Genomic DNA, 13,267 nt, shown 5'->3' on the forward strand with positions numbered 1-13,267 from the left:
GTTAATCAACTAATCATTTTTTTTATGTGGATTTTTGAAGTGTGAAATGTTCTTTTATTCCTTCATTTGTAAGATTGCAGCTGGAGAAAAACTTCCTTTGAGTCAAGACGAAATTTCTCTAGATGGACACTCATTTGAAGCTAGAATATATGCTGAAGACCCTTCCAATGACTTTTTGCCTGGGGCAGGACCCTTGCTTCATTTGTCAACTCCAGAACCTAATGATTTTATAAGGATTGAAACTGGAGTGAGACAAGGTGAGGAGTTCAGAGGAAATTGGGTAAATACTGTAAGGTCAGCATTCTGGAGAGCATGTTATACTTTTTCACTGCCTTTGGTATGATCTCCTTTGGTAGAACATGCTAACAGACTAATATATTCTCATCAGATAACACAAATTGTCCTTATTTGTGTCGGAGACCACATCTTTATACAAATTCTTGTTTATTTTCCTTTTCCACAACACAACACAGTCCCGCACAACTCACAGTGCCTCTAGCCCCAGTCACCCTTCTCCTGGGCTTTCTCTCTCCTCGTCCCTGGGCCACCTGTCCTCTCTCTCTCCAGGAGCTTTGTCCTGCTCCTGCTCCCGACTCCAGCTCGGTGATTGGAGGGAGGCAGCCCCTCTTATCCTCACCCGGATGAGCTCCAGGTGCTGTACCTGACGTCACGTTCTGGTGTGGCGGAAGCGTCAGGAGAGCACCCGGAAGCACTCCAGGTGACCCTGGAAGGATCATCCTCCATGGTTGTGGCGGAAGTTAATAAGTCCCGGGCTCCATGAGGCTCGGGGCGCCCCCGGCAGTGGATACGGGCCTCCACGGACTTGCGCCTCTCTGCTCCCCTTCCGTGACCCTCTTCTGCTCCAGGGCGGTTGCCCCCTCGTGGCCCAGAGGACAAATATACCACCTCTCGGTCCCTCCAGGTGTCCCAGCCGGGTCTGACCCCCAGCCATGTATGACATTAGTTAATCATTTCCTTGAAGAGGCAGCATTATTTTTCCTTCATCCTGAATTAACAATCTCTGTACTTTTCTGTTAATAATATAATGGATAACTTTTTTTGTAATAAATACGACAATTTACTATTTGTCTAATATGGGCCTGTCTTGTGTTACCATTTTTTACTCGTTCATCTTGCATTCAGAAGTTCAGAAATATCTAGCAGTAAAGCCTATGCAGTTTTGCATTGTTTTCCAGCATTTCTGAATATATGCTATATTCAGCCTTTTCACTATATTGCTGATTTTTGGTTTGTAGGATTTTTCAAACCATGAATGTATACTTATAATTACTTAGACTCTAACATAAATATTTTTTGTTTTATTTTTATTTCTCAAGGTGATGAAGTTTCTGTTCATTATGATCCAATGATTGCAAAGTTAGTTGTCTGGGGAGAAGATCGGTCGGCTGCATTACAGAAACTCAGATACTGTCTGCGCCAGTACAATGTAAGAATTTAGACTACTGCAAATCCAGAGCTTATTATTTAGATTTGAATTTCAAAAAGAAACAACCATTATTTGGTAATTTAATACAATGGCCAACTAGTTTTAGTACTATAATATAGTACTAATATTTTTATAAGGATATGTATTTTGACTTTTTGAAAATAACTTGTTGAAATTACTTGTTAAACTACTAGATCTGAAATCTGCCTACTACATGGTTCTTTTTAACCAGAATAGGACTGTAATTAATTACTTGCTGATGTATATACACTTTGTAACATGGCTGGGATCAAACTGTCTTAGGTAGGGTAAAAGTTGGGGTACTAGCTGGGTCACGCCATTTAATCTTAGCTGAAATACAGCCACACAATGGCAAAACAAAATAAAAAAGTCTGATGTCTGACGCCTGTCTCCCCGGTGCCCTGGTTTTTATAGTGTCACAGTGGAGTATTTCCGGAAACGGGGGGCAAAGTTATTAATCCTCCTTCTATGGCCCATTGATGCTATTGGGGAACAAGACAACACCATTAGTGTCAGCACCCCATCTTGTTATGAGGTGGAACTGCTTACCTCACCAGAGCCAGGAAAGTGATTCCCAGGTGCACATGTCTCATAATACATAATGAGATGGTAAAGAAACGTTATTCACATTTTTGAAAGCTAGGCTACATACAGTGTATTTCTGCTTTGATTTTTACTTTCTATCTCTTGAACTCGCCAGTACTGGGCTTAGATAGCATCAACAACCTCTATAGCAGTAGATGATGATATATATATTTATTTTGTATGGGGAAAATTGATTGATTTTATACTTTCAGTCACAAAAAATGTATAAATACTGTAATATTAAATGTGTGTCATTGCATATCTAATAAGGATCTCACTCATTTCTGCAAATTTGCAAATAGTGTGGTCTGTTACAACAAAAACTTTTCATTTATTTATATATTCCCTGATATCTTGATAGATTGTAGGGCTCAGTACAAACATTGATTTCCTGTTGAGCTTATCTGGACATCCAGAATTTGAGGCTGGTAAAGTGGATACAAGTTTCATTGCACGACACCACAGTCAACTTTTTCCTCCATCAAGAAAGGTGTCTAAAGAAGGATTGTGTCAGGCGGCATTGGGACTTTTGCTTCAGGAAAAAGCAGTGACTAAGGAATTTAAACTACATTCAAATGGTAAGAGCAGACTGATGTGATCCTAAGTAGTGGTCATTGATTAGAGGTATGCTTACTGTATATGCTGCATATTCATTCTGAGCAATGCATGCAACAAACTGCATGATGATGTTACAATGAAATTAGCTGTAAAATCTAAGCAATTGTTTACAGTTCCTCCAGTGTATAGTAATTTCAGTTCAGTCTCATAAAACAAACTTTAGCTTATTTGTTATTACAATTGTAGTATAATTAAAACACTAATGTATGAGATATATATGACATAAATGTTTCTGGGGCTACCTATGATAATTTTGTTTGTAGCTCTCAAGGACAATGTTAAAAAACATGAATACGAAAATATGCACATTTTTTAATCTAAACCTATCAACCTTATTTAAGGAATGAAGTCACCATGAATGTGCATCTTAGCTACATATGTCATATTTGTCATGTAAAGTCAATTAAATTTGTCTCGGTAAAGTATACCATCTAGCACACTGTCAAAATGTAAAAGTGCAGTGTTCTGTGTTGTGCAGCCCTAAATGTATTGCAAGTGGACATCCAGATTAACTGAAGTATAAGGTGGTTTTTTTTTTATTTATTTACGTTTTTTACAGGCAAAAATATATTGAACAGGAATTCTTTGCAGGAGATTTTGAGAACATAACTCATTTACAACTTCATTCTTCTTTTTAGGACACTTAAATATCAGTAACTGTGAAACTTGTCAAATTACCAGAGCAAAAGCACAGCGGTTAACCTAATATCGCAATAAGGAATAGTGAATAAATATAAAAAACATGAGTAGATTTTCTGGGTCATAATGGTATTTCTGATCCCTTTTTGTATTTGTCAGTTTTACTCCTAAAAAAAGTAAAAAAATTATAAAGTGTTATCACCCAGGACCAGAATTCTCATTTTAAAACTTGATGAGGACAAAATGATTATTAGTTACAAGAAACATGGAATTGGAAGACAGTGGATTTGATTTTTTATGACTATACATGTAAATATTAACTTGAAGAGTAGGTGTCCAAAACTGAGTTATTCCTTTATTATTGTCGTCTTTAATACAGTATCTGATCAGTATTAAGCAGCACCAAAATTCACATAATCTTTAACACTGCCTAATTCGTGAGAATTTTCTCAAACTCACTTGGGGTGCTGTACATCATTGAGTAAAAGCCATCTGATATTTAGTAAGTAGTATAAAATATAACCACATGATACAATAATGCAGACAGTATACTGCAGGTTACTTGCATTTACTTCAGAAAGGCAAAATACTGACTGATTCAGCAGATCTTTATCTATAGTTAACATTGACTGAAAAAGTGCAAAGTTATCATAATCTCAAAGACAGTGTGTGTGCATCATGTAGAGTTACATCCCTTGCCACTCATAATGGTCTGCAGCTTGCTATGACAAAATCAAGCTTTTGTCTTGAGCCATAGGGATGGGCTCCTATGTGTGTGAATGTTGACAACAAATGAACGCTCATCCTCCAGCACATTGTGTACAGTGCAGCTACAAGGAAAGAAGAAAAACAAGGTGTTTTGGACTACACCAACAGAAGAGAGACACGTCTGTCTGATGTCTCAGGCAGGGGTGCGGAAATCCAACGCCCGACTCGTCCGACACGGGTAAATTGACCATCAGACAAGCGAGTTTTTCTGGTTTCAGTTGTCCGCGGACAAGTGCAGTTTTCTGGAGAAAAAAGAATTATATGTGCTGTTCAGGGCACATTTTTACCACAACTTTCAAATTTTAAACATTTGAGTACGTACTTCGTGTGGAAACAGTCTACTTAGGCATGTTCTTCATGTCTCAAATTGGTCTTCAATATTGTTTACAAAATGATGGCTGATTTTTCAAAGGGGAAGCACTCTTATGGTCTTACATAAATATTTTACCCTTCTAGTTACACGCTTGGAGATGTGGTCATTTTTTTTCATGCCGACATTATGATGTAATCTGATGATTTTTCGTTACAATCGATAACTTCTATATATTACCAGTAATGCAATACTGCACGATAACGTGCAGTGAATACACTTGATTTGAGCATTCATAGTTTTCATCCTCTTTCTCTGTACGTTTAGCATTTGTTTGCTCAGAGGGTTGATGTGCTTGCTGCTTCCTGAGTAGCTCTTCTTTTCTCCACTCTAGCGGCCCGCTGCTTCTCTTCTTTCGTTGGCATCTTTTCGCGTTAAAACTGATTAAGTTAGTTTTTGTGTTGCAATTACTTAGTACGTTTTCCATAATTTTTCACTTAAGCTGGCACTTAAGTCTTCAATCTGCCTCAAGAATGATTAGCGAAGGTGGTGGGGAATGAGAACGGCACCCATACGCATGCACCGCCCTGCTGCGCGGTGCAGAGAGTTAACAATAAAATAAAATAAAAATAAAAAGAGTAATACAAATCATCACCCCGAAAGTGGATAGTAGACGTCACGTAGTATATGTGTACCAAATTTCAAGTCAATAGGTGAAACGGTTTGCGAGCTACAGGTGATTTAAAATCCTGGACAGACAAACGAACAGCCACAGTAGCGTATTATATAAGAAGACTGATAAAATTCATTGTTTCTACATAAAAATAAGGTCATTTTGCAAATGTTTTCACCACATAACAAAGCTTGTTAGGCTGTTAATCTTTCCTGAAATTTGCGATTTCGCGTAGGTTGTGATATATTGAGGAGTTAAGAAATTTATTGCGTGACAACATCAATTTTGATGAGCTGTCTATAGATCGTTTTTGATTAGAGAATTTTTCATATAAAACATGTTGGTTTCGTGCTGTCAGTTTATTAAAAATAAAGAAGAAAACATTCTAATGGTTTCCAAATGTTATGAAATATCTATAAAAATCTTCACTTAGACGCGATTATTTTTTCTTCTTGTGAGAGATTATTCTCCAATATTAATTTAGTAAAGAGTTCTCTAAGAACCTGCCTGACTCAGGAAAACCTTCAAAACCAGATGCACATTGTTGTTGATGGCAAACCTTTAGAAGAGTTTGACCTACTACCAGCTGTGGAATTCTGGCTGTCAACAGGCACATCACTCATAAAAAAACTGAAAAGTCATCAGCATCCACTTCTGCAGGACCATCAGTCCAAGAGCCATGCAGTTCAGCTCAAGCAGAAATGAACAGCATTCAGCCCATGCTGTCTGAGATGGTAAAGATTCTTGGGGGAAAAGATGTTGCAAGACAAAAGCTGAAGAATATGGCAGAAAATGAATCAGAACAGTGTTCTGTTATGTAACTGTAATATGTGAAACAGAACTGTTGTAGCTATAATGAAGGCATTGTTTATTAGTGAGTTAAAACGATAAGGGAATATTTTCTATAATGTTCTAGAGCAAGGTGGCAAAATACTACTCCCTGAAAGAACTTTTTTCAGTTTTAAAATGGAAGGCAGTTTTGGTATCAATAAAAGAGATCAGAAAAAATAAACTATTTTTCACTTTTGTTATTTGTTTATGGGCAAGTGGATTTTCTAAGTTTACTTGTCCATGGACAAGTAGAAAAAAAATTGATTTCCACACCCCTGTCAGGTCTACACAACTTTTAGCATGTCTACTTTTAACTTGTTTTTTTTGGTTGTCATTTTAGTTTTTTGACTTTCCACTTTTCTGATTTTTTTTTTTTTTGTCTTTCTGACCTTGTTTCTTGCTGCTAATACATTTCTGAAGCAGGATGATCAAAGATGCCTATGAAAACCAGATATAAACAAAAAAATTAACAAAAATAATACTTTAAACTTAACTTTATAGACTGAATGATCTGTGAAAATGATCTCATCAGTACTGACATATATTTTGACAGGATAACTATACAGTGATCCCTCCTCAATTGCGGGGGTTGCGTTCCAGAACCCCCTGCGAAAGGTGAAAATCTGTGAAGTAAAAACCATATGTTTATATGGTTATTTTTATATATTTTAAGCCCTTATAAACTCTCCCACCCTCTTTATAAAAACATTTACTGCACAGTTATACAGCATAAACCCTTTATATCCTCTTAGATATTAGGTAAGATACATTGAAATTACAGTATGTAAACACACTGTTTATATACTACGCACAAACATACGCATCGTATATCATTGAGGAGTTTTATTTAATACGTAATGATGCCGTAATGGTGTCCTACAGTGGCGTAGCTGTTCCCTTCCTTCAATATATCCAACACTTTTACCTTTTCGGCAATTGTTAGCATCTTCTGTTGGTGCTTGGGCATGGCCCCGGAAACAGTAGCAGGAGCAGATCATTTTGGAGACGTAATGAAGGGCTTGACTATGCACAAAGATACCTTTTTGTGCTCTTTTGTGTTTAACTCTTTACACAGCAAAACACGTTTGATGCTGAATGAGCGAGACGAGATGCTGGCTAACGCAAAGTGGAATCGAATGCCGCTCTCCATCTCCATCTCCAATCAGCACCCAGGAACTTAACCGCATGCTCTGATTGGGTAGCTTCTCAGCCATCTGCCAGTAGCGTCCCTTGTATGAAATCAACTGGGAAAACCAACTGAGGAAGCATGTACCAGAAATAAAAAGACCCATTGTCCGCAGAAATCCGCGAACCAGCCAAAAATCTGTGATATATATTTAGATATCCTTACATATAAAATCCGCAATAGAGTGAAGCCGCGAAAGTCGAAGCGCGATATAGCGAAGGATTACTGTAGTGTCTTTTAATAATCTTCTGAATTCAAAAACAGTAAAGTGTGACAATTAACTTATATTAGATTTTCACTTCTTTTACAGATCCATATTCACCCTTTGCCTCAAGTACTGGTTCAAGAATTAATATTTTGCATACTCGAACACTTGTCCTTCAGGATGGAGAAAACAGTAAGTATGAAGTGGTGAAGTATTTTATGCAAATAACAATGACACTACAACTCATAGAAAAAAAATAAATAAATTTTTTTCACTGACCACTGAGCCCCATATCATATTATTGTCATTCATATTTAAATTCAGATCAACTTGTCACTCCTGCTTGGCATTGTGAAGAAAGCATCATGAACATGACACCTCTCAAATAGATAGATTGATAGAACTTTATTTGACCCAAGGGGGAAATTTAGCTTTTTACAGAAGCCGTTTAAATAAATAAATAAATAAACAGATAGATAAATATATGTACACATCCACACTATGGTCTGAATACACACCGGAATTACTAAAAAGCCATAAAATTTAAACAGAAAGTAAACTTCTGACTTGGCTGTCACAGTCTTCTGACCATAAAGAATAAAGTAAAGTCACTGGAAGGTCCCATCAGTGAAAATGTATGTTAAATTAATTATCATTTTTCTTGTCATAGAAGTGGAGGTCTACATTTCTTACAACAGAGATGGCACATACAGTGTAAAGGTAAGGTACATTATGGTGCAGATCTGACTTACATTGAACTTGATTGCTTAACCAAATTGGTATTTTTAGGGTAAAGATAAATAACACATTCATTTCCTCGTATTTGACTTCCAAATTTTTTCTCTTTTTATTTTTCTTGTACTGCTTATCTGTAAGCATTTACTCAGACATTTTTCCAAATTCTTTTATGTGTGCATTACAAAGTCTTGCTGTAGGGATCCATAATTCACATTATTAATATTAAGGTTTTGCCAGGGCTTTTTTTCCTATTTTGTGCTTATTCAGTTTTTGTTATGGATTAGTTTATGAAATGCTAATTGTGTTTTATGTTGGTGTTATATTGGATTGATCTCTTGCTTTGTAACTTTAATTAGTCTTTTGACCTTTTCATTTGGATTGCTGGTTTTTGGTAGTTTGCCTTTGTTTCAAGTTTTTAAACTTGGTTTCTGTTTTCTTTTAGTTTGCCTCTTTTAGGAGGTATCATTTAAGTATTTTTTTTTTCTTTTTAATTCATGTTTTTTAGGATTTTTTTGAATTTTGTTATGGTTATTTGGAGCATATGTACTATTTTTGTTTTCTTTTTGAGAATTGTTTATTTAATAAAATATATTAAGTAAATATTGCAAGGCATTTTTCATGGTTTTCCTTTCCCTTAAGTGATTTTATAGCCTGGGACTTTTGAAAATGGTGGGGCTTCAGGCACTGAATCACAACAAATGCTATCTGAAAAATAATGCGATTTAATTAAAAGCTGCGGTTCACTTGCAGAATGAATATAGCTTTGAGGAATGATAATATTAGTGGTCTTTGAAATGTTAAAGCAGATACATGGTGAGGTTTTTAGACTTTTATCATTAATTTTTATACCCATGCTCTTTGCTACTGTTTATGTTAACATAGTCAGAATTTTGCAAAGAAGCAAGAATTGAGATAATAAAGACCTTGTATGCATAAGTGGATTACAGATTTTTATTTTCAGATTGAAGGAGAGATATTCTGTGTCTCTGGAAGTTTGATTTACAAAGATGGTTCATCCTTCCTGAATTGCTCAGTAAATGGAGTGACTTCAACATCAAAGCTGGTTATCTTGAACAACACGGTTCATCTGTTTTCCATGGTATACTATTAATTTTTCCTTTGGGAAGTGCATGCCAACAATTTGAAGAAATAAATTATTTTTCATTTAGATATTCCATTTTCACTTCTTTACCCCTCATTATCACAGGAGTGCCATGAACAAGTGACCATACCTGTGCCTAAATTCCTGGCCGGAGTTAGCAGCACAGGGTCACAAGGCGGAGCTGTAGCACCTATGACTGGAACAATTGAAAAGGTGATTTTATTTTCACAGATTTCACTTTTTTTTTTTTTTTTTTAATTTGTTTGCTTAATGAGTGTACTATAAAATATACTTGCATTTTGTGAGTACAACTTGACTTTCAGTGCAGCATTAAAACTCCAAATTTGTATACTTAAATGTGTTAAAACTTTCTAAATATAAATCTTTTACTTCACAGATTTATATATTTTCACAGATGACAAAATTAATTTCCCATTGGAGAAATATGTTATTTGTATGCATAAAGCATATATTTAACTATTAGCTTGCCACCCATGTAAGTGGAGTTGAAATCGAATGTTTGCAGTGCATCATCTATTGGAATGTACGGTATTTTGTATTACATGTTGTAATAAAATGCTTTGCATTTGTCAGTCCAACAGATGGTGCATCACAAACATTAGCACTGCATTAGTTCTAGACTTCCAGACACTTGTCCTTTTATTAAAGTCTAGTACTATATAGAAACATTTGATGCAGCCAGTAGAGCCTGATGAGTAAGAATATGGGTTAAGTATTTCAGCCTAGTTTTACTACAACTGAAAGAGTACTTAATCTCCTTAAATAAAAACATATTGTATTTTCGGAACATGGCAGAAGTCACACTTGATATTCTTTTAAGGAGGCCTTGAAGACCAGGAGGATTGTTCAAGATATGCTTCAGACATGTGTTAAGCCATTTTACTTAACTTCGCTAAGTCAATGACCATCCATCCATCCATCAACCAACCCGCTATATCCTAACTACAGGGTCACGGGGGTCTGCTGGAGCCAATCCCAGCCAACACAGGGCGCAAGGCAGGAAACAAACCCCGGGCAGGGCGCCAGCCCACTGCAGGGCGCACACACACGGGACAATTTAGAATCGCCAGTGCACCTAACCTGCATGTCTTTGGACTGTGGGAGGAAACCGGAGTACCTGGAGGAAACCCACGCAGACACGAGGAGAACATGCAAACTCCACGCAGGGAGGACCCGGGAAGCAAACCTGGGTCTCCTAACTGCGAGGCAGCAGCACTACCCACTGCGCCACCGTGCTGCCCTCAATGACAATGTTTTTTAGAATTTGTTTACACTTTTCTAGTTAAATTATCTGATGTAAATGTGTGTGTTTCTTCCTTGGTGGTGCTTTTGTTATAAAAGTGAAACAATTACTAAACTTTGAATAATTTGAAATAATTTAGTGTACTTCAGGGCAGTGCTTTCATGATGGGTGGCTTTATATTAAGTGATGCCTTTATTTTCTGCTTTCAGGTATTTGTAAAAGAAGGGGATGAAGTAAAGGTTGGAGATCCATTGATGGTGATGATTGCTATGAAAATGGAGGTATGAGAGCTATTTATGATTGGATGGCATTAAGACATTTTTAGTCTTCCTTATATATGCTAGGTACTCAGTTGTTCCCATAGTGTCTCATTAGCCTGATTTATAATCAAATATTAACTTTAAAATTAAGATTTATAACAAGGTATTTCAATGTACAGTAGCTGTTAATTGAGCCAAATGTTTTGTAATTCACCAGACTAATATGTGACAAATGATATGCAAACAGGGAAAATATAGCCTTTAATAATCCCCATGTAAGTGTCTTTATAGTATTAAGATCCTAAAACAACAAAAAGACTTTTATAAAATCTCCGAAAGAATCCCAGGACCACAGCCAAGGATCTTCAGAAATGTCTTAATTAGCCAAATTCATTCCTTAGTACCATTACACCTGCTTAATAGCTGTGGCTTTCTTGGAGTGTACCATGAGAAAATATACATTTGTTCCTTCTTTTTTCACTGGTCAGACATGGCTACATGACTTATAGTACCATGATTCAGTATAGCTTTTACGCTGCTAGCCAGAGTACACCTGATTGCTTCCACACGCAGTACTCTTTAGGATCAGAGCAAAGATAGAATGGCAGATATACTTCTTTTCAGTTTTCACAGTCCATTTCTCCCAAAATATTATCCTGTTCTACACAATAGGATCAGTCAAGTCAAGTTGAGGAGCATGCACTGGTACAGTGTGTTGCCGCACCCACTACACAACGAAAAAACTCAGGATCCCAGTTTGCAACCCCCCCAGGCAGACACGTGGTCCAGTCCCACCCTCCGGAAATGACCCTCTATCTGCCGCAGCCAGGTGTTACGTGGGTGACCCCTTGGTCTGATCCAGCCACTCGGGTCCCCAACAATGAGGATCCTATGAGCTGGAACACCCTCGGGGAAACGCGCCACATGGGTGTTAATAGGATCAGTAGAAACCGAAAATGAGAGAGCATTGTGTAACACTGGCTTTACACGTTATAAAGTACAATACAACTAAAAATGATTTCTCCTCAGGAATGATTGTACAATTTTATATAATTTCCATATGGGCCATCTTTAGAAAGAACTAGCAGAAAATAATACATTTGCCTTGCAGCTGTAATTAGAAACTCTAAAAACAAATGCGCATTATATAAAAATAAAGGTGTTAAGATTATCCAAATTCCTGCTATGGCATATGTACATGTAATAAAGGTAGCTTTTGACTCCAAGCACTCATCAGTAACAGGCTAACAGTAGAAACAAGTTATTAAAAATAAAAAAGCAGTTATATATGAAGAATACGTAATATGCAAATATCTGACATGGTCTCAAAGTAACTTATTGAACAGTTTAAAAATCTAATTTACACCTTTTGGTTTTAGACAGTTCATTGGTCTGTAAAAATTAATCTTTGTACAGTCAAGTTATATGAAATGGTTTTGTGATATATGTATGATTTGGTAAACCATTTGCAGTATCATTGAGATGGATCAAATGTACTACAGCAGAGTGATCCAGATTGACTCTATTGCGAGTACATTTTGATGCAACTGTCAGGAATTTATACTACGAGTCCAAACATAACCATGCATATCAAATGCTGTTAGTAGCATTGGTTTGGAGCTGATTCATTTGTATAGCTATACCGGTTGCTTGTACGGACTTCTGAAGAGACCACACTACCTCATGTATACAGTCCAACACGTGAACCTGCCTGTGAATCCAAATTCACTGGTAGTCATGACAGTACTGTATACTTAAATGTGAAAACATTAATGAAATGGTGGGGACATGCAAGCTTTGTGGTGAGTAAACTACATATTGACCAACAGTGGTTTTGTACCTCTCAATTCAAGATGGTAGAATAGCTGACAGGGGGTTTTAAATTACAACCATAGCAGATGTTAATGCAGTGTCCCTTGTGAAATTATCAGTGCTAAAATTCAATAATTAACCATTTTGTTACACAGTCTTATAGTAAGTATGCTACTGGATAATACATTATATCCTGAACAAGAGAAAAGACTAATTTATCAAAAATACAGTGCTGGGTCCTTTAGATAATTATTACTTAAGTGTCCTGAAGAATTCATAACTTGCATCCTACATCTACTAATATCGTACCTTTGTTTAGGTTGTTTTAAATCTATTTGGGTAACCTTATAAATGCATAGTGGAACTGTTTACAGTACATTATTCTACAAGTCAATTGAAGTTAAGTGACACGCTATGCCAGTAGTGGGAATTCTTTTACTAGAATTTAATAAAAAATTTAGCTTTTGTCAATTTTTAATGGGTATTCTTTTTATCTTTTAATACATTGGGGACTCAAACTATTTGAATTAATTATTATTAACTGAAATTATTTGTTTACTTTTTTTTGCAGCATACCATTAGAGCACCAAAGGCTGGAGTGATCAAAAAAGTATTTTTTAAAGAAGGTTCCCAAGCCAGTAGACATGCAGCACTCATTGAACTTGAGGAAAAAAATGCAGTTTCAGACTAAGGCTTTAAAAACTAATCTTAATTCATAATGTTTAGTATACTCTGTGTTATTATGTGATAGTGTTATTTGTTGAATCAATTTTCCATGGAACAAAAAATAAAAAGTTGCTTAAGTTTT

General features: G+C 36.3%; 1 protein-coding gene and 1 long non-coding RNA gene across 3 annotated transcripts in view; both read left to right on the top strand.

The window, feature by feature from the left end:
* mccc1 (methylcrotonyl-CoA carboxylase subunit) overlaps nucleotides 1–13,267 on the top strand; it is a 38,204-nt gene extending 24,937 nt beyond the window's left edge. For both annotated transcript variants that reach the window (XM_028794606.2, XM_028794607.2), the window contains exons 11-19: nucleotides 74–257; nucleotides 1,338–1,447; nucleotides 2,415–2,631; nucleotides 7,389–7,475; nucleotides 7,954–8,003; nucleotides 8,983–9,120; nucleotides 9,229–9,336; nucleotides 10,597–10,668; nucleotides 13,031–13,267. In XM_028794606.2, the coding sequence (XP_028650439.1) occupies nucleotides 74–257; nucleotides 1,338–1,447; nucleotides 2,415–2,631; nucleotides 7,389–7,475; nucleotides 7,954–8,003; nucleotides 8,983–9,120; nucleotides 9,229–9,336; nucleotides 10,597–10,668; nucleotides 13,031–13,150 (1,086 nt within the window). In that variant the 3' untranslated portion in view covers nucleotides 13,151–13,267. The remainder of the gene's footprint in view (nucleotides 1–73; nucleotides 258–1,337; nucleotides 1,448–2,414; nucleotides 2,632–7,388; nucleotides 7,476–7,953; nucleotides 8,004–8,982; nucleotides 9,121–9,228; nucleotides 9,337–10,596; nucleotides 10,669–13,030) is intronic.
* LOC127526853 (uncharacterized) lies at nucleotides 10,676–11,906 on the top strand. The gene is made up of 2 exons (XR_007934290.1): nucleotides 10,676–11,329; nucleotides 11,595–11,906. It is a non-coding gene; the product is annotated as an uncharacterized LOC127526853 (long non-coding RNA).

This window comes from Erpetoichthys calabaricus, chromosome 2 (assembly GCF_900747795.2).
Source record: "Erpetoichthys calabaricus chromosome 2, fErpCal1.3, whole genome shotgun sequence".
Lineage (NCBI taxonomy): Eukaryota > Metazoa > Chordata > Cladistia > Polypteriformes > Polypteridae > Erpetoichthys > Erpetoichthys calabaricus.